The sequence below is a fragment of the Eptesicus fuscus genome, chromosome 6 (genome assembly GCF_027574615.1).
Source record: "Eptesicus fuscus isolate TK198812 chromosome 6, DD_ASM_mEF_20220401, whole genome shotgun sequence".
NCBI classification, from domain to species: Eukaryota; Metazoa; Chordata; class Mammalia; order Chiroptera; family Vespertilionidae; genus Eptesicus; species Eptesicus fuscus.
The window spans coordinates 60,338,303-60,358,026 of record NC_072478.1 but is presented as its reverse complement, the minus strand read 5'-3'; the positions used below and the strand labels follow the sequence as shown (position 1 = coordinate 60,358,026).

At 37.9% G+C, this 19,724-nt stretch overlaps 1 protein-coding gene across 1 annotated transcript in view; it reads right to left on the bottom strand.

Moving 5' to 3' along the window:
- Positions 1-19,724, bottom strand: part of SLC7A11 (solute carrier family 7 member 11) — a 74,040-nt gene that overhangs the window by 38,629 nt on the left and 15,687 nt on the right. The window contains exons 4-6 of the mRNA XM_008143555.3: positions 18,565-18,690; positions 14,761-14,860; positions 6,628-6,672 (exon numbers count right to left, since the gene is read on the bottom strand). Of these exons, the coding sequence (XP_008141777.1) occupies positions 6,628-6,672; positions 14,761-14,860; positions 18,565-18,690 (271 nt within the window). The remainder of the gene's footprint in view (positions 1-6,627; positions 6,673-14,760; positions 14,861-18,564; positions 18,691-19,724) is intronic.

Here is a 19,724-nt window from a genome sequence, read left to right as displayed (position 1 = left end):
TTATCCTCACAATCCCATGAGAACTGTAATAGGAGGATTATTACCCTCTATTTAAAAGTGGTAAACACAGATTCAGAAGCAATTTAGAGGTCTATCCAAGGTCAAACAGCTAGTTAAAAGAGGGCAGGATTCAAATTTTGGTTTCCTGAACCAGTCCTATTTTCAAAGACTCAGAAAGTGACTATTTTTACAGTTCATCAAAGTGGAGAAAATCCTTCTGTATTGGAAAGTCTCAACTTCACTTGGCTCACTTCAGTTGTTTACACTGGTAACACATTCTAGCTGCACCTATACAAATTCAGAAGTTGCTCAATTTCCTGAGTAGATCGATACACAGAGTCAATGTTTGAATATGACTAGAACAAAACTATCAAAATTATTTTAGTGCACGGCAAGTGTCAGTGTAATGGCCTGGATGCATCTTGTCTCTGCCTATAATAAACAACATGGGATGTTATCCTATTTTTGTGAGAATCTTAAAACAACACTGAATCTTAATGAATGCCACCCAGCAGGCCACAGACTAGAGATTAGTGATATAAGAAGTTTGTCCCCAAATATAATTCAGAATGTAAAATTTATTTATGAGCCACCTATTGGGTATAGCCATCAACTTTTAAATCCAGGCATACAGAAGGATAGCTGATTTACATAAATGAGAATATGAATTAAGGGAGTTACTAAAGTGTAAACTCAAAAGCAGAAGCTGTACTAATGGCTAACTTATTGCTTCTGATTGTAGAAAGCATTTCCTTTTAGATAAAAAGATTCCAACTCTGTTATCTCCAGTGTGTGTCACTTAATTTCTCATTTGTGTTGTCCCTATTACAGTCATGACATTTGGCCTATCGTACCTATGCCACCCAACCCACAATTGATCAAAGCTTGAAATGGTCATAAAAATTAGCAGGTTGCTAATCACGTGCAAGTGAACATATTGGTAGCTCAGTTCAAGGAAGTTACAGTCAGAGTCTCATTTTATTGTATATGGATTATATCTGTTTAAAGATATTATAGAGGAGATCCATGCATGTGGTGAAAGGCTAGATTAGGTAGTATCCATGGTCTCCTCTTAATCTGAAAATTTTTGAATACCTTATGGATAACTAAAGAGAACAAAAATAGAGGGTAAAATTAAATCCACCACTATTATTGCTCCTAAAGAATGAGTTTATGAGTCGACACTCAAAATGTAAATTTCAATAATATTAAAATTCCAACTTAGAAACAACTAATATGAAAGGATGTAGAACAGTTAAAATTTAAAAAATTAAAAAATCTAAATGACTTCCACAAAGCACTTGAAGGATTATCTGTCTTCTTTGTTTATTGCCTGATAAAATATTATAATATAATACTATAATTTTTGTACCACATATTTGGCACATTAACCTTATATGAACAAACTTTTTCAACCAAATGTATTTTTTATACATATATAAAACTGAGAAATGCAAACATTTTGATCCCAGGGCACATCAACACACGTCCCATTAGTGAGAAATATTTGGATTGAGGAAAGGCAAGGATGAGTAACTTGATAACCTTGATCTCTGAATATAGAATCATCTATTTTCTGTGACATCTGGCCAAATCCTGACCCTCTGCCTGCCTCAGTGGCTCAACCAGTATAATTATACTCCTGCTGTGAAACATACTTAAAAGTTGATTTGCAAAACTTTTTCTGTGTTTCCAGAAAAAAAAATTCACCAAATAGAATGAATTTAATTTAGGTATCAATTGAAGAAATGTACTGTCACATATTAAGATAATCTAACAATGCTTTGTTGTCATTGATAAAGAGATGCCTCATTTTGCCAAAGAAATCTTTGTAAACTGGGTATAAATTCAATTTTAAAATTCAACTTGATTAGGAGACATCATTTTTAAGAGATTCATTCAGCAAATATGTTTACAAACTAATTCTGCTTAATAACCTAGATTTTTCTATATACATTTATTTACAATGAGGTAACTTTTTGTGACAATTAGTTTACATATCTTAAGAACACATATTGAGTATTTGTGAAAGAAATGTTAGGAGTTTTCTGAAAATGTAGATAACTTTGTAATTAAAAAATAAAAAACAGAATGTTGCTATAATCTGCACATATAGTTGAGACATTATATGCCATTTCCTAGCACCTGTTAAGTTAGAAAGCTATAACACATAAACAGGGAGAGTTGTCTCTCATAGAAAACTGCATCCTTAAAATGCCAAAATGCAAGATCAACAACTTTAACTCAACTTTTAATGTGCTGTCATGCAACTTCACTACAGCACATTTGGGCAAGATTTTTAAATTGTTTTGTTTTGCTGTTTTTAACCAGGTTAATAGTTTTATATGTCCTATAAGAAATAGGCCTTATAAAAAATATAACATTATTAATAAATTAGAGGGCTGGCGCACAGATTCGTGCATCAGTGGGGTCCCTCAGCCTGGCCTGCGCCCTCTTGCAATCTGGGACCCCTCCAGGGATGTTGGACTGCCAGTTTTGGCCTAAACCCTGCAGGCCAGGGATGGGCCAAAATCAGCAGTTCGACATCCCCAAAGGATGTAGTAGTATGTGAAGCGGCAGGTTACTGGGGAGGAGCCCGAACCCCGGCCAGCCCCACGCCACTTCTGCTCATCCTGGCCCTGCTGCACCTGCCACCGCTGCTCAGTAGCGCGCTGCTGCAGAGGTGGGAGGCTCGCGCCACTGCCATAGCTGTGCTTGCCAGCCATGAGCCCGGTGTCTGGTGCCCATCAGTCAGCTTAGCGGCACTCCCTGGTGGTCAGTACACATCATAGCGACTGGTCAAATGGTCGTTCAGTCATTCAGTCACTTAGGCTTTTATATATATATAGTCTAGAGGCCTGATGCATGAAATTCATGCAAGAGTAGGCCTTCCTTCCCCCAGCTGCCGGCACCGGCTTCCCTTGCAGCCCCAGCTTTGTCTGGAAGGTCATCTGGAAGGACGTCTGGAAGGATGTCCGGTCTAATTAGCATATTACACTTTTATTATTACAGATACCTTTATATTAGCTTAATACAAATCAATAAGGATAAAAACACATATACTAAGAATGCATGCGACATCTGAACTGAATGAAAATAACATGATGGTGGACCATTTATGAACCAGTCTGATACCATCACACTGTCTTAAATGTCTTTGGGCATTTTTCCCAATCCAAGTTTCTCTTCTTTGAAGTTATCATCGGTACAAGGTGTGATGTGATGACTTTCAGGCATCAATTAATATAAATTGGCAGCAGGCATAGTATTAATTAAACATGACACTCTGATTATTTAAACCTCCTATTAAAGTTGATTATTCAGAGCATGTTGATAGCCTGCTCTTCAAAAATGACTGATGATATCAAGCTTTACTGACTTCCTCCAAGTCTACTATTTCCAACTCTTCAGAACAGAAGGAATAAATGAAGTGAGAAGAACACTGAAACAAGGCTAATAGGCAAACCGACTAATCTCAGACACCCAAGGTCAAAGTAAAGCAATTCATTTCTTGTCTTTCATCAACACAAGACATGATTTATCAATCTGAGAGCAGGATTACAAACATTATACATCTCAATGATATGTTCTTTGCACTGTGTAACTTTTTGAACAATGATGGATTGCAGTCACCACAAAAGTAATATCATAGGCAAAACCTATTAGATTTGCAAATAAAAACATTTCAATTTTTAAAAGCAAAGGTATTCATTAGCAATCATTACTACTACACACTTCATTGAGGCGAGCGGCAATACTATTTTAAAATTCAGATATTCATTGGGATTCTATCACTTATGTGATCTAAACTTTGGACTTTTATGCTCCTCAAGATACTATTCTTACTTTAATATATTCATTTATGGAGCCAGTCACCATACTATAGATAATTACTAAATGCAATATTTTTACGTTATTGGAAAATGTCAAAGGTATTATTGCATTTTCATATAAAAATGGTAAATGTCTCTTAAGGATTGCTACTTCTATAGTCCAAAGCTGCTTTTAGAGAAGAAAACATTATAAGAAAGATCATTGGAACATTTTTTAACATTATAAATGTAATCATATAGCAGGAATTTTGCCTCAAATTTTAGGATTAGTGTTTCATAAGCTATTAAGAATAGGTGAGATAATAAGAAAGAAGTCACAAACCAATTATTTTGATTATATTACTCTCCCAGGTTATCTCTCATTTGCTATAACACTTACAGAACTGTTCCATAAGCCATGCTCCTAATAGAAGTTAAGAAATTATTCTGTAGAGTAATATTAGGTAATTTGAAAGATTTTCACCAATGTTAAATTATATATAAAGGATTGTCAATAGTGATCACGAAACCGTATTCTCCGTTCAATACATCTTAAATCACATTTTCGCTGATAGAAAGTAGTGACCACTTTTTCTATTCAATCACAATTTAAGGTAAAATTTATTGCCTAGGTGGAGGAGGATACTACAAGGTGTTGTACCTGCAGCTGATGATTCATTTCACCAGCTGCCAGAGAGCTGCGCGTTGCCGCACACCTGGACACACGCACTGCGGCTGTTGGGGAAATACATTTATCTTGGCACGTCACAAAGGAGATGAAATTATAATTTTTCTCCCTTGTAACGAAAGGTATTTTGGAGCTGTGTCGACCTACAAAATAATACAAATTACACATCTGGAATAGGTCCACATAATTTTACCATCTGTTCTCTATATTCAACCATGAATATGTCCCAAAGCATTCTTTATGTTTAAAAAAATAAGATTTATTTTTTAAAGACTTGGACTGGTTGTCAACATTGCAGGGAAATGTTATTTTTTAATTTAATACACTGAATAAATTGCTCAAAACCCTGAATTTCTTTGGTTGATAAATAATGCATAGTACAAATTTAATCAGTAGTTTTCATTAAGGGGATTTTGTGGCTATCTTGGATTCTGATTTTGAGAAAATAAATGTGTTGGCTAAGTCTTATGCAAAATCTTCCATGCAAAAACTAAATATCTGAGTATCTAGTATGAAAGAAGAATGGTATCACACAGGTATTTCTTCAACTGAAGTTTCAATAGTTACTCATTATCTTGACTTAAAAATACAAAGATTCTTACTTAATTTTCTCCTGAGAAGTTCCTTAGTTTAACATCATTGTCCTTCAAAATATCATATCAAAATAAAAGTTTCTAGGAATATTTAACACAGTTTTCAGAATCATGAGTTCCAGAAAATGAAAATATTTCATCTAAGGTAACCAGTGATAATAATCTTAGTCTACATCAGTTTTGAAAGTTACTTTTAATTTATTATAAAACTCTTATAGCTGATGTTTCTCTTTTAAAATGCAAGTTTATTTTCTCTAAATATAAAGACTCAATGAATCTGTACACAAGAATAGGAGGGATCATAAAATGCACAATTTTAGTACTGAAAATTTAGAGAACAAGCTTCAATATGGTGTGAAATAATTTTTCATATTTCTGCCAAAAACACTGAAGAAAGAGAACAGCTTAGAATATTGAAATATAGAAAACACTCTTATCTGGGTAATATTTACCTTGCTCCTAAATTAAGGACATAATAATAGTAACAACAACCAAACAATTATCTATAAAAATAAAAGTGTAATATACTAATTAGACAGGACAGCTGAACGACCTTCTGGACGTCATTCTGGATGTCCTTCTGGACAAAGCCGTGGCAGCAGGGGCCGAGGCAGAGGCAGTTAGGGGCAATCAGGCAGGCAGGTGAGTGGTTAGGAGTGATCAGGCAGGCAGGCAAGTGGTTGGGGGCAATTAGGAAGGCAAGCAAGCAGTTAGGGGCGATCAGGCAGGCAGACAGAGTAGTTAGAGGTGATCAGACAGGCAATCAGTTAGGGGTGATGAGGCAAGCAGGCAGGTGAGCAGTTAGGAGCCAGAGGTCCCGGATTGTTAGAGAGATGTCCAACTGCCGGTTTAGGCCTGATTCCCAGATCAGGCCTAAACCAGCAGTTGGACATTCCCAGAGGGGTCCCAGATTAGAGAGCCCAGATTGGAGAGGGTGCAGGCCAGGCTGAGGAACCACGAATTTTATGCATTGGGCCTCTAGTGTTGTGAATAAAGATCAATAGTCACTAATCTAAGTACTTTATACACATTAACTCATTTCCATAACCCAATGAGGCAGATACTATTAGTATTCTCATTTTTTTTTTTTGAGGTGAAAACTTTCTTTAAACTGAATTAATACATCATTGTCCTTCAATATTTGTATATATATATATATATATATATATATATATATATATATATATATATATATATATGGAAACATTGATATTATCAACGTGTGAAGCTAAGGCCCTGTTAAATCTATATTAAGTGTATGTATAGATACATAAAATAGGTTACCAAAATATGACTTTATTCTTTTATGCTTTCAGGTTCTATAATTTAGTGCCAAATGTAGAAGATACAATAAAGTTATTGGCATCTAATTTATGATAAAATCAAATAAATTTTATCTGCCTAAGAGAATGATAATTATGATAAATATAAAGTTGATTAGCCCACACTAAATTTCTTCTTTAGGTTTACTTTTCAACTATATAGCCTTACATTTATTCCTCATAAATATTTCAGAGTAAATATGGCTACTTACTTTTCAGGATTTTCTACTTCTTCAGTAACAAAGTTGAGATAAAACCTAAAAAGACATAAACAAATTATAAGTAATTAATATATTTTATGATCATAATTCAAAGTTTCAAAATTTATTAATTTATTTATTGAATTTATTAGGGTGACATTGGTTAATAAGATTATATAGGTTTCGGGTATACAGTTCTATAACATGCCACCTGTATATTGTATAAATGTTTAAAATCAACCTGAGAATTATGAAAACCTTTATAAGCAAACACTTACAGTAAGATGAAAATGTTCCACAACCAAAAGCTCCTGCAAATCATTTCCCTATTAAACTGCATTGATGGAGTTCTTTTTTATTTAACACTTTTATAGAGGTATAACATACTAAACAGTAAAGTGCACACATCTTAATGAGTAACGATGAATTTTTACACACCTGTGTAACCAACAACAAATCAACAGATAAAACATGTCTGGTCTCCCAGAAGGTTTCCTCATAGCCCTTTCCAGTAATACCATCTCCTCCACTCTCCTGCAAAGGCAACCACTGTTCTGACTTTTATCACCATAGATTAGATGTGCTTATTTCATCACAACAGACTGATTTTTGCTTGTATAACAGTTTCACAATGTTTATTCTTTTGTGTCTGGCTTTTTTTTTTTTTTTTGCTGGCCTTTGTGTTTGTGAGTCTCATCCATATTGTGTGTAGCAGTGATTCAGTATTTTCCATTGTTGCTATTCATCGAATGAATGTAGCACTATACAGTCTATTGTTGATGCACATTTGGATTACTTCTAATTCATAGCTATTTTGAATATAGACACCATTGATATGCTTGTACATGTCTATGCATTCATTTCACTTGGTTATATGCTCAGAATAAGATCGCTGGATCATAGGCTGGATTTATGTTTACTGCCAAGTACTTTCTACCATTTTTAAAATCTGCTCCAGTAACAGATGAGATTACCATGTGTCAGTCACTGGGGACATGAAAGTGGAAAATACTTAGTCTCTGTCCTCAAGGAGCTCATGGTTTATAGAATGGTCCATAAAATAGTGTGATACAGCGTAGGAGGCAATGCTGGGGGGCACACAGGGCGCCATGGGAGCCGGGGCAGGTCTAACCCAGATGGGCAGGTCAGGGAAGATTTTTTTAGAAGAGGCATCGGCCCAGTTGAGTCGTCAAAACTGTTTAACATTTACCCTGGTGAAGTGGTGTAAGGACATCCCAGACGGAGTAGAGCACTTGAGCACAGGGCCTGAGTAACGCATGACTGAGTATTCTACAGCACTGAGTGTGGCACGGGAGTGAGAACAGAATTTAAGTGCACATAGCCTTTGGCTTCGGAGAATCCAGACTTTAGTAGTGGTGTCAAGTCTATCAAAACTAGTAGGGCAATAGAAGTATGACAAGAGCATTGCTCAGTTTTAGGGAACCGGCTTTCTAGATATAAACAGAGGGTAAGTAGGAACTGAAATGGGATAAAAGGTAATAAATTCTCAATTCACACTTGTCCCTTTCAATTCACTCTTTTCCAGTATGCATCCCACCAAATAACCTCAAATCACTAGCTTCTGAAGTTGCTATTTTTCTTTTTTGTATATTTAGGCAGCTAAGGGTAGGCACATTGTTAGGCATTATACAAAGTTGATAACTAAAGAGCAGAGCTTGTTTTTGAAATCCTCACCCAAGGACATGCTTAGAGAGAGGAAGGGAGAAAGAGAGGAAATTGATTGGCCGCCTCTGTACATGTCCTAATCAGAGTTCAAACCCACAACCTGGTTATATGCCCTGACTGGGAGTTGAACCTACAACCTTTAGGTGCACAGGACAACGCTCAATGAACAGAGCCACCTGGGCCACGCAAGAGCAGAACTTTTAGAATATTTCTCAAGACCTGAACACTTTTCTGGGTCTATTACATGACAAGAAGCATTCTGGGCAAACATATTTCATTTCAAGTTCTACAGAATTGAAAATATTGCCCTAAAAATATGGCCCAAGAGAAGTTAAGGGCTCCTTTTCTTTACTTTGTGACCCTACTTGTCCCATTCAGGAATGTCCACCACCTTGCATACAGGACTTCTTTTTCCAACCAAAGGACTGCTGGAGACCCTTTAAAGGCCTGTAGCTCCCTCTCAGGGTCCCAAAATATAAGATTGAGTCAGACTCCATCCTCACATACACATACATAGAAAACTGGATCATGAAGGTGGGAAAACTAAGGGTTCATAATAGGGAAAGCTGAACATATAAAGAAAAAGACCTGTCTACCTCTTCATTTCATAGGTTAGGAAATTTCCACAAAATAAACAAGTGATATTTTCAATGTACCCTTCTGCTCTCTTAGTATTCCTTAGAAGGTAAAATACCAATTTTATAGGTGCACAAAAGCCTGGGTCCACAGGTACTAATATTTCATAACCTAAAACCAAATGGCTGGCATATTAGCCCATCAGCCTTTAATATACTTAAACTTTCTCGTGACTTACAACAAAGATGAGGAAGCCTATCACATTCCATCTTTATAATACACTTATCTAAATTAATAAGCAGGCAGTTAATGCTCTTGGTTGTTCAAAACAAGACAACAGGCCCCCAATGGAGTCACTTATGCTAAGCCTCATGTCACCAAACTGAGACTTAATTACAGTTCCAGCTCTCCCAGAAATGGAATCTGAAACCAGTCAATCAGGAATCATCTGAGCAGAACTAGTTAGGCCATCTGCCTATAGACAGGTAAGTAACCTTGCAGTAACCAACCTACTTTTTTGTATGGCCTAACTTTCTTGTTCCCACTTCCTTCTACCTATAAAAGTCTTTCATTTTGTACAGCTCCTTGGAGCTCCTTTCTATCTGCTAGATGGGAAGCTGCCCAATTGGAATCAATTTTTGTTCAAATAAATTCTTGAAATTATTAATTTTATAAATTTATCTTTCAACAAGGTTAAGGTATCTAATATTTTAAAGATATGTTTTAAGTGGAAATAGCTGAGAAAACAGTAGTGATAATGTTGATCTAAAAAGTTAGCAGCCTGCCTGGCTGGCGTAGCTCAGTGATTAAGCATCAAACTATGAACCAGGAGGTCTCAGGTTCAATTCCCAGTCAGGGTACATGCCTGGGTTGTGGCTGGATCCCCAGTAGGGGGTGTGCAGGAGGCAGCCAATCAATGATTCTCTTTCATCATTGATGTTTCTCTCCCTCTCTGAAATCAATAAAAATATATTAAAAAAATAAAAAATAAATAAAAAGTTAACAGCCAGCCAGGCCAGTGTGTCTCAGTGGTTGAGAGTCGACCAGTGAACCAAGAGGTCCCAGTTCAATTCCTGGTCAGGGCACATGCCTGGGTTGCAGGTTCAAAACACAGTAGGGGTCATGCAGGAGACAGCTGATGGATGTTTCTCTCTCATCAATGTTTCCATCTCTCTATCCCTCTCCCTTCCTCTCTCTCTAAAACAAATCAATAAAAACATTTTTTAAGTTAGCAACCAAAGATATCTTTTAATGACTAAAGTGTACATTCTAAAAATAGAGGCTGTAGTTTTACCAGGAAGGCAAGCAGCAATCAATACTTACATCTGGAATATGCACTCTTAGGGATTTGATGTGTTTGTTAAAAGCCCGAGGCAATGGGAAGTACAGAAAGAAAATGTAAATAAAACAAAACAAAAAAAGCACACAAACGAAGAAATATTTCCAGGGTTCTCATATCAAAAAATAACCAGTTCTGTCTTAACATTAGTTTTAGAAATGTCTTTTCCAACCATGTTAAAGCAAGAAAGAAAATATTTATGAAAAAGAACACAATTTCAAATATTTGTCATAGCTCCAGAGACTAGAGACAAGGAAAGGGCTTGGGGCAGGGTAGGGGTGGGGAGAAGAAAGCTTCTTATTTTGGTCTAAACTTCCCATCCTGCGGGAAATACACTTTTATGTTCTCCTCGCCTCTAGCAATGAGTCCAGAGCATCCTCTTTGCCTTACATCTCCTCAAGGCCTCCAGAGAATGTTCACAAGATCCATTGTCTCAGCTTTTCCACGATTGTGTATAAAAGGCACCGCAATGCTGACAATGCATTCCAGTACCCAACCATGTGAATTATTTTAAAAAGAAGCTTATTCTTTAGATGGGATTTGACACAATGGTACAAAATAATCCCCGCAGGTGCTTTAGAAAGACCAAATCCACTGAGGATAGGATTTAAAAGGAAGAAAAAAAGACACCAAAAACCTATTTTCTATCACGCAGTTTAAAAAAAAAAATCCCACCAACCAATATTTAGCTTTGGATCAGGTATGAGGCTGAAATTGGTTGAACTCCCCTGGGCCATAAGGGAAACAGGCAGGCATATTTCTCTGAATACAGACATTGGCAAGAATATTAAAGTTGTTCTGACCCAACTCTGTGACCTGGCTGGGTTAATGATTTCTTTCCCCCTAATCATGTTTCTCTGAAGGAGTTTTTATCATTCTAAAAAGGTTCTGCACTCCTCACAGCCAAGATCGTACGGTATCCCAGCCAAGGTTTGGCAGTGTCTTTTTCCTATTCAGCAGCGGGAGGTGAACTGCGAAGGGAGCCGGACCTCCAGGACAACCAGGCTCCTGCTGCTTTTACTTACACCCCAGGTGGTTAAGTTCTGATGACAACAGCAGCTTCTGTCTTACTTCTGTGCAATGTCCCCCATACTTTTTTTTTTTTTTTTCCCATCCAACATTGTCACAGCAGCGGAGGGAGTGGAGGCTCATTGAGGGCCCCATTTATTTATAATTCCACAACCCGGTCTTGTAAATATCTCATGAAAGTCAGGGAGAGGTCAGAGAGAAAGGATCACATCTGAAAAATTAATAAACACCCCTCTCCCTGGGAACTCTTTTAGTCTCCCTCTTGTTCCATTTATATCCAGATATTAACTTTTCCTCGGGAACTTCAAGCCAACAGACTATTTCTTCTAAACCTTCATTTTTTTTCCTAAGGCTGATGGCCATAGATTAACAACCAGACTATTTCTGCCTGTCCACAAAGCAGCTTTCAGGTAGCATAACCCCCTGTGATCGAAATATAGTTACTTATCTGTCCCCTACCTAAGCCACTTGTATCAGATGACATTTCATTTAAAATCCTGGCCTTAATTTCCAGAACGATGATTGAATCCTCAAGAATATAAGAAAATCAACAGTTTCCTATTCTTTAAAACAGGGAGTAGACATGAGGATTATATGGGTAAAAGGATAAAGGTTCATGTAAACCCCATTTACCCTATATACAGTATTGAGATAAATGTTTAGGCCCAACATGGAGCTACTAGCTCCCCAAAAACCAAGCCAACTCTGAGCTCTATACTTATTTCCTTGCTCCTTATTCATTTTCTATTTTTCTCTTCTTTGTTCCTTATTCTTTATCCAATAAAAGCTTCCTGTCTGCCACTCCACTGTGCAGTTCTGTGGACCCTTGAGAGTGGAGACTGCCCACTTTATGAAGTGCTAAATCACGGTTGTTTGTATCACCTACATTGTCCTTTTAAATCATTTTAACAAGAGTAACATTTTGGGTTCGATGTCAATAAAATTACATATAGCCTGGCCGGCATAGTTCAGTGGTTGAGCATCGACCTATGAATCAGGAGGTCACGGTTCAATTCCAGGTCAGGACACATGTAAGGGTTGTGGGCTCGATCCCTAGTGTGGGACATACAGAAGGTAACCAATCAATGATTCTCGCTCATCATTGATGTTTCTATTGCTCCCTCCCTCTCCCTTCTTCTCTGAAATCAATAAAAATATCTTAAAAAAACAAAAAAAAACAAAAATTAAAGTAATAAGATAATTCAACATGAAAAGAATCTTTATTCATAAAGAAATCTATCAGCCCTCAAAAGCCTACAGAAGTAGAGATTTGCTCCAGATAAAGAAGGTGACCTGAATATTCAGTGCTGGTAGCAGCAGGGAGTGAGCTAGGTAGAAGAATACTTTAATATTCCGTGGGAACAGATGCATCGTACTCACAAGCAAAAGAAACTTCATTCAATAGAATTAATCAAATCTCCCTTGTGACTATCTCCACATTCCACATTCTTGATTGAATACTCCCAGGCTCCAGGCACTTGGCTCTAGCTGAAAGCTTTTGCCACCGCCCTACTTCATGCTGGTGTCTCCTGGTGACCTTCCCAGTAGCTTGGCTGATGCCCCAGGGCTCCCGCTCAGATTCAGGCTGAATAGCCATAGAATAGTTGATTCCAATGCTAACCCTGTGATCACAATTCCATTCTTTTCTCTGCCCAGCACCACATTGTGCTTTGGACAAAAATTAAAAAGACTTCAAAGTACTGAGGGATTCAAGACTAATGCTTACACACAATGGATATCAAAATATTCCGGTAATATACAAATATTTTATGCTAGATTCCTTAGAGCTACAATCTTTTAACAACCTTCAAACATATTTTGCTGCAAAAGCCATGTTAAAATTTTGTTAAGTTCCTGTTCTCTCCTAATTCTCCTCTACTGCTATATTTTCATACCTCAATGAGATTAATAGGGTAAACACTCCATTTACTTTGAAATATATTTTTATATGCCATGCATTAGCTGGGAGGTAAGATGTTAAAAACTAAAGAAACCAAAGAAAATTGTACTTGTGTTTGAAATGTATTTACATAATTTTTGAACTAGTGTGGTTTCCTGATATTATTTTTAGACTCATAGAACATTCTCACAGCTAAACCTGTACAACTATTAGCTCTATAAATAATAAAAAAGAAATATTGCTACTAATCACCCCAAAACAGTGAAATTTAATTTGACTACAACAATTTTGATATTTAAATTGTACTTTTCTACCTACTGGGCTTTCTAGCTAAAGTCGCTTCAATTAAATCTTACTAGGTCAGCAATTTTCAACTGGTGTGCCACAAAAATTTTTTAAACATGCAATATCTGACTATTTCGTCAGGGGCACTGACCTCTTTTCCCTGAGTTGTCAAATAAAAGTAAAAAAATGATAACAGCCAACACAACAAAAGCTGTCCAGTGTGAATGAATCAAAATTATACCTATTTTTTGTCAGATCGGCAAAAATATATATATTTCTTGGTGTGCCACAAAATTTAGTCTATGTGTGCCATCAGATGAAAAAGGTTGGAAATCACTGTTCTAGATCAATAAATTAAATTAGGAAAAATCCCACTCTTCTCCATGGTTATTGTTATTCAAATTTCCGAACAAAACAACAAAACAAGGCACAAATACAAAGTTCCAGTGCTTCCCCCAGGGAAGGTACCACAGTTGGACGTGCCTCAAAGGAAATGCACCTCCATGGCCTGGTGATTTTCATGAACCTGGCTGCATATTTTCTTTTCAAATGTTGAGAACATTTTAAGGAATTTGTAAGGTCCCTTAAAATGTAACAGATTATCTAGCACCGTGGTCGGCAAACTGCGGCTCGCGAGCCACATGCAGCTCTTTGGCCCCTTGAGTGTGGCTCTTCCACAAAATACCACGGCCTGGGTGAGTCTATTTTGAAGAAGTGGCGTTAGAAGAAGTTTAAGTTTAAAAAAATTTGGCTCTCAAAAGAAATTTCAATCGTTGTACTGTTGATATTTGGCTCTGTTGACTAATGAGTTTGCCCACCACTGATCTAGCACAACTGATTTCATTATTGGTTTCTCCTTCCATGCCTTTTACCTCCTGGGAGCATCTTACTTATTTCTACACCTGCATTATTTCTTTCTCATGAGAAGGTGGAGAAAAATCAGTCGCTATTTCCAAACACCCCTGAAGCCTTAGCTGAAAGGCCTTTTGACAAGCAAAGTAGCAATTGTCAATGTCTCCTGGCACTATTATGTCCTTCCAGATCCACACTTACAAGTGATTTGCACTGGTTCGAAAGGCCCAGCATTTGTTTGTTTGTTTTATGACTTTAGGCTCAATCTAGCGGTCACCTGGACTGGGAACCTCAGTTCTGTTTGCATTAAGTTACATGCTCAGGAATGGGCTTGGTGGAGGGAGCCACGCCCTCTTATTCACGTCAAGTAAAGTAAATGGCACTGGACTGTCACATTTACCTAGCATTTTGCTTGGCAATAAACTGAAGTACTCAAAGGAGTTAATGAGCCAGACTAAATCTACAGTTAGGCACTTACCAGCCAGCATATGCATACATTCCATAATAGAAAGCCAGTGGCAAGCCCATGATACTGGCGTCTTTTCCTGAAAAGGCATCTTTAAAGTGTTGCGTTTGCCCTGCAATGAGAAGAAAAAGATTTGAAGACTTTTCAAAGAATTGGTTATTATTCATAAACATGAGGAGGGGGAAGGGGGGATTGGGTAAAAACTATACTGTTTTGGGTCTAGGTTTCTTACCATCTGCCCATTGCCAATGTTATCTATTAATACTGTATTCATTCTAGAGATGGAGTCCCCAAAGTATATTGATCACCACTAACACTATTTTACACTTCTCTTTTAATAAAATTATAGCAAAGAGGAAAATGGTATTTTTTTTTAAATCCCTTATTTGACCGTGCCTCTACTCTTGATAGAGTTTGACCGTGAGTGAAGATTAAAGGATCTTTGCTAACCTACAGTTTATAGGAGTATGACAGAATTCTTTAAAATGAAGATAATAGAATGCTTGGGAAGAAATATCCATGATTTATTCTCAAGGAGGAGGTGGCAAGAAATCCCTGAATCACATTCTCACATTATTTAACTTCCTGCTTTTCCCCTGTAGTTCATTAGACACCAACAGGGATTGGAAAACCTTGCAACTAAATTTGCTCCACTCCCTCCACCCCAGCTTCTTTGGTAAATAAAGTTTTATTGGAGTGCAGCCAGGCCCACTAGTATTGTGGTTGATACTGCCAGTCTATGGTTAATGTCACCCTAAAACAGCAGGGTAGGGTTGTTGTGACCGAGCCCACACGGCATGCAAAATTAAAAAGATTTCCTATCTGGCCCCGTGCAGAACGTCTGCTGATGCTGTTCTAGAGAAGCATGGGTTCCTTCTAGAAACACTGAAAAGAAATTATACCGAACTTTAAAATAGATACATTTCAACAAATTTTGCATCAACATGTGGATTGCACACTTTATTGATCGCATTTTTCTCTACTTTGTGAATCATAATGGGCCCTTTCCTTGTAAGTCTTTTGGATAATAACCAAAAAACAAGAATTCAGATTTAGTCAGCCAGTATCTGAAGTGAAGCATAAAAAAAGTATCTTCCCCAAAGCAAATAGCAAATGAGATTATCCTAATAGAAAGTGTGACGTTGTTTCAAAATTGGTCTTCACCTAAGTAAATTAAAGGAGGTGGCTGGTATATGAGACCCTCTCTCTTCAGTCCTCTCAGTTGCTGCCTGGATGGCCCAGCAACAACAGATATATATAAACATAATATGTGTGAGTTTTGAGACCAACAGTGGAGAATGTTGAATTATACACTAAATGATTTTTCCCTCTAAGCATCCAATTCCCAAATGTAGCTCATGTTTTAAAATGATACAGTGAATTCAGAAATGCCTGTTTTACTAAAACATATCTTTTGCATAAGTGGGAACTATACAAGCTGGAACTCTAATAAAAACATCTGTTGTATCTTTTTTTTATCTTGATCTGTGGTCTCCTTGGCCTAAGGATTCCTAATAGCACTGAATAAGCAGTAAGAGAAACCAAATTTAATAAAGATCAGGTCCCAAGCACAGATCCTAAAAAGTGCCTTCTGCGAGTATTGCAGAAGAGGGCCTTGCTGAACTCCAGGGATACTGCGACTGCATCACAGAGGTCTCGGGGAGATGGAAGTCATGATCTTCAGAGGAAAGCTTAACACATGCTCATAAGTAAATACAGACCATAGGACTATTTTCAGGATCTGATCAGAGTAGACATAAATGCCCAATCTATATTAGTAAAAAAAACCACAAAAAAAACAAACACCCTTTTCCTCTCTGGAGTTTCCAATTCATGTGGAAAATATACGATCTAGTGAGAGAAAAAGAAAATCACCATTTCATAGTACTAGAGTAAATATACCTGCTAAGAATGCTCTCCAAAATGTTACAATTTACTTTGAATGTGGTAATACTCTTGGGGCATTTCTCAGATTAGATATATGAGGAAGCCTGGTCACATTAAACACAAAATAAGGCATCAGTGAATATCCTAAGCTATCCTAAGATTTTATCCTAAGGATCATTCTAGTGTAAAGTGCTGAGAAAGATCCAGAAGGTATCTCATGACTTCTGCTCTCAAGGAATCTACAACACAGTAGTGTTTGGGCAACCTCCTCTCATCTCACACACACCTTTAAGTGGTAAAAACTGACTACAGTCATACATTACACCAAAAAAGATAAAGGGCGGGGCGGGGGGTGGGGGGAAATCTTAGTTTTCAAGGGTGATATATCACCTTTTGGAACCTAAGCTAGACCCAAAGCAGGGTCAATGATCCAGAGTTTCTACACTTTCCAAAAATGGAAGAAGCTCCTTACAGAAGACTAAAGAGTTAGCCCAGAAAAAGAAAGCACTAACAAAACATCATTTTCCCTACATTTCTCATGGCTCAGATAAAACCTGAGCAGGCCAGCTCTGTGGAGACCAACGTGAATGAGGAGAGCCAGCTCCTGTCTTCTCTTTATTGTGTTTATTCGGAGTAGGCCAAGGTTGCTGGATTGGATGCAAACATCTAGCCAGGAGGACTCTAAGAATTCCCACTGGGCTCATTAAGTGGACAACAGCAAATCCCTTTCCCCGACCTTTTGCCGTTTGTTATTGTTTAATGCCTCTACCCATTTTGCTGAATTTTGGCATGTCTTTTGCCTTGTGTAATTCTTCTGCAACTTCATTAAACTTCCCAATAAATTCCCTTTCTTGGAACTGACAATGTCCATGTAAACATTAAATACTTTACATGCTCAAGTTATAGGTCACTCCCTTACAATTTCATCTCACTTTCCTATTTACTTCCTACTATCCTGCCCATTGCTAATTAAATAACTCACCTGGGCCTGCTTCTTTCCAACACTTTCCCCTGAACCCAAGCTATTGCATGTGCCTCCTTCCCTACAACAACTGAAACTCAAAATGACATCCCCCCGCTCAACCACCTCAGGTTTCTTACTAAACAGTCAACTCCATAAGGCAAGTACTCCCAGAAGACGCTGTTACATTTCTGTTAAAATGCAGAGTTCACATTAAAAATAATGTAACAATGATAATTGAGTATTCACCACTATTTTTGTCAGATAATACTTGGTTTTTAGGAATGCTACTCCCTCATCTGTCTCCCTGCCAAAATTCCATTCTTAAGGTAAAAAGAATAGTAACCATACAGGAAAAGAATTATTGATCATCTTTTTTTTTTATTTATTTTATTGACTTTTTTACGGAGAGGAAAGGAGAGGGACAGAGAGCTAGAAACATCGATGAGAGAGAAACATCGACCAGCTGCCTCTTGCACACCCCCTACCGGGGATGTGCCCGCAACCAATGTACATGCCCTTGACCGGAATTGAACCTGGGACCTTTCAGTCTGCAGACCAACACTCTATCCACTGAGCCAAACCGGTTTTGGCTATTGATCATCTTTTATTATGTTCCAGATATTTTTAATCTTCATTTCTGTCACTGAACTAGTTTCAAGTTTAACTGCAGATTTTTTTTTTTTTCCATTTTGAGTTTTCACTTCAAACAGTTTACACCGAGAGAGAATTAATTGATGCCTCATTTTGTTGCTTGGCCCAGTCTTAATGCTCTTGTTGCCATTTAGCTCTAAATACCAACTCATCCTCAGGGTAGCAGGCTTTCATATCAATTAGATGACAGTATAGATTCCAAGATCCACAAGCAGAGACTAATTAAGGGATTCTGCTAGTACAAGCGAAAGTTAATGTTGGAGAGACCAAAAGCAGGTACGTACTTTAAAAAGCATTTATTTTTCAGTCCATACCTTTAATTAGCTGCATAACTCCAGGGACTATAATTATCAGAATTGCTATGAGCTTGCAAAAGGTTAGGAAAATCTGGATCCGGGCACTCCAGCTGACACTCATGCTATTTAGGACCATCACTGCAGCTGCAAACAAACACACAACAAACAAAAAAAAAAAAAAACAGATGAAGTTACAAAAGGAGAATCCTTATTGGCATGAAGACATCGTAGGTCCTGTTTACTCTAAGGGCCATCCACGAACCAGAGGTGTTGGCATGACCTGGAAGCATTGTGGAAATGCAGAAACTCGGGCATGGCCCAGACCTAAGAAATACAAATCTGCATTTCAACAAGATCTCTAGGTGATTTTTATACACATTAAAGTTTGAGAAGCTTTTAGATAAAACCTCTGGACAGTAAGAAGTCATTTCTTGTTCCTTTTAAATATAAGAGTGAACATATATTATATTGCCTTAATGATTATATAAAAATATCTTCTAAGCAAATCCTGAAGTCATCGCAGCACACAATCAGGTTGCTGAATGCAACTCTTCCGCTTGCAAAGGCAGCAGCTATCTCCTCTCTCAGTGATTGTGTGCACATTCACCTCTCAGTGCGAAGCACACTCAAGAAGTAAGACGTCAAGAACGTGGCTGGGACCTTATGCTTCACTCACAGGACTAGCCTTAGCCAGCAGCTGTGCTGTTCCTCTCCACTGTCCAATTAGCACGGCCAAGAGTGACTTTCAAACTACCCAAAACAAAGAGTCTTCCAAGACATGTTTCGGGACTTGGACAAAAACCACTGTAAGTGAGGAGTCCAAAAGAGCACCCAGGCTAGGATGAGCCCTGGGTCCGAAGCCAGCAGGATGTCCCTTTCTTACGGAGGCTGCCTGTGGTTTCCCAGCAGCACGCCACCAGCCACGCTCCCCACCCGGTGCGGACCATGAGAGCCTCGAGGAGAAAACAAGCCATATCCATCTCTGCGTTGCTAGCACCCAGCTTCACGCCTGCCCCAGGAAGACCATCAGCACCGTTTAGTTGAATGAGTGAATGAGCTGGATACTCAGTTTAAAAACAAACAAAACCAAAAACCACTACCATGGGCCAAAAGACATGAAATGAATGGTGATAAGATGCTGCCTCATATACTCTGCGGGAATGACTGGGGTTATTCTA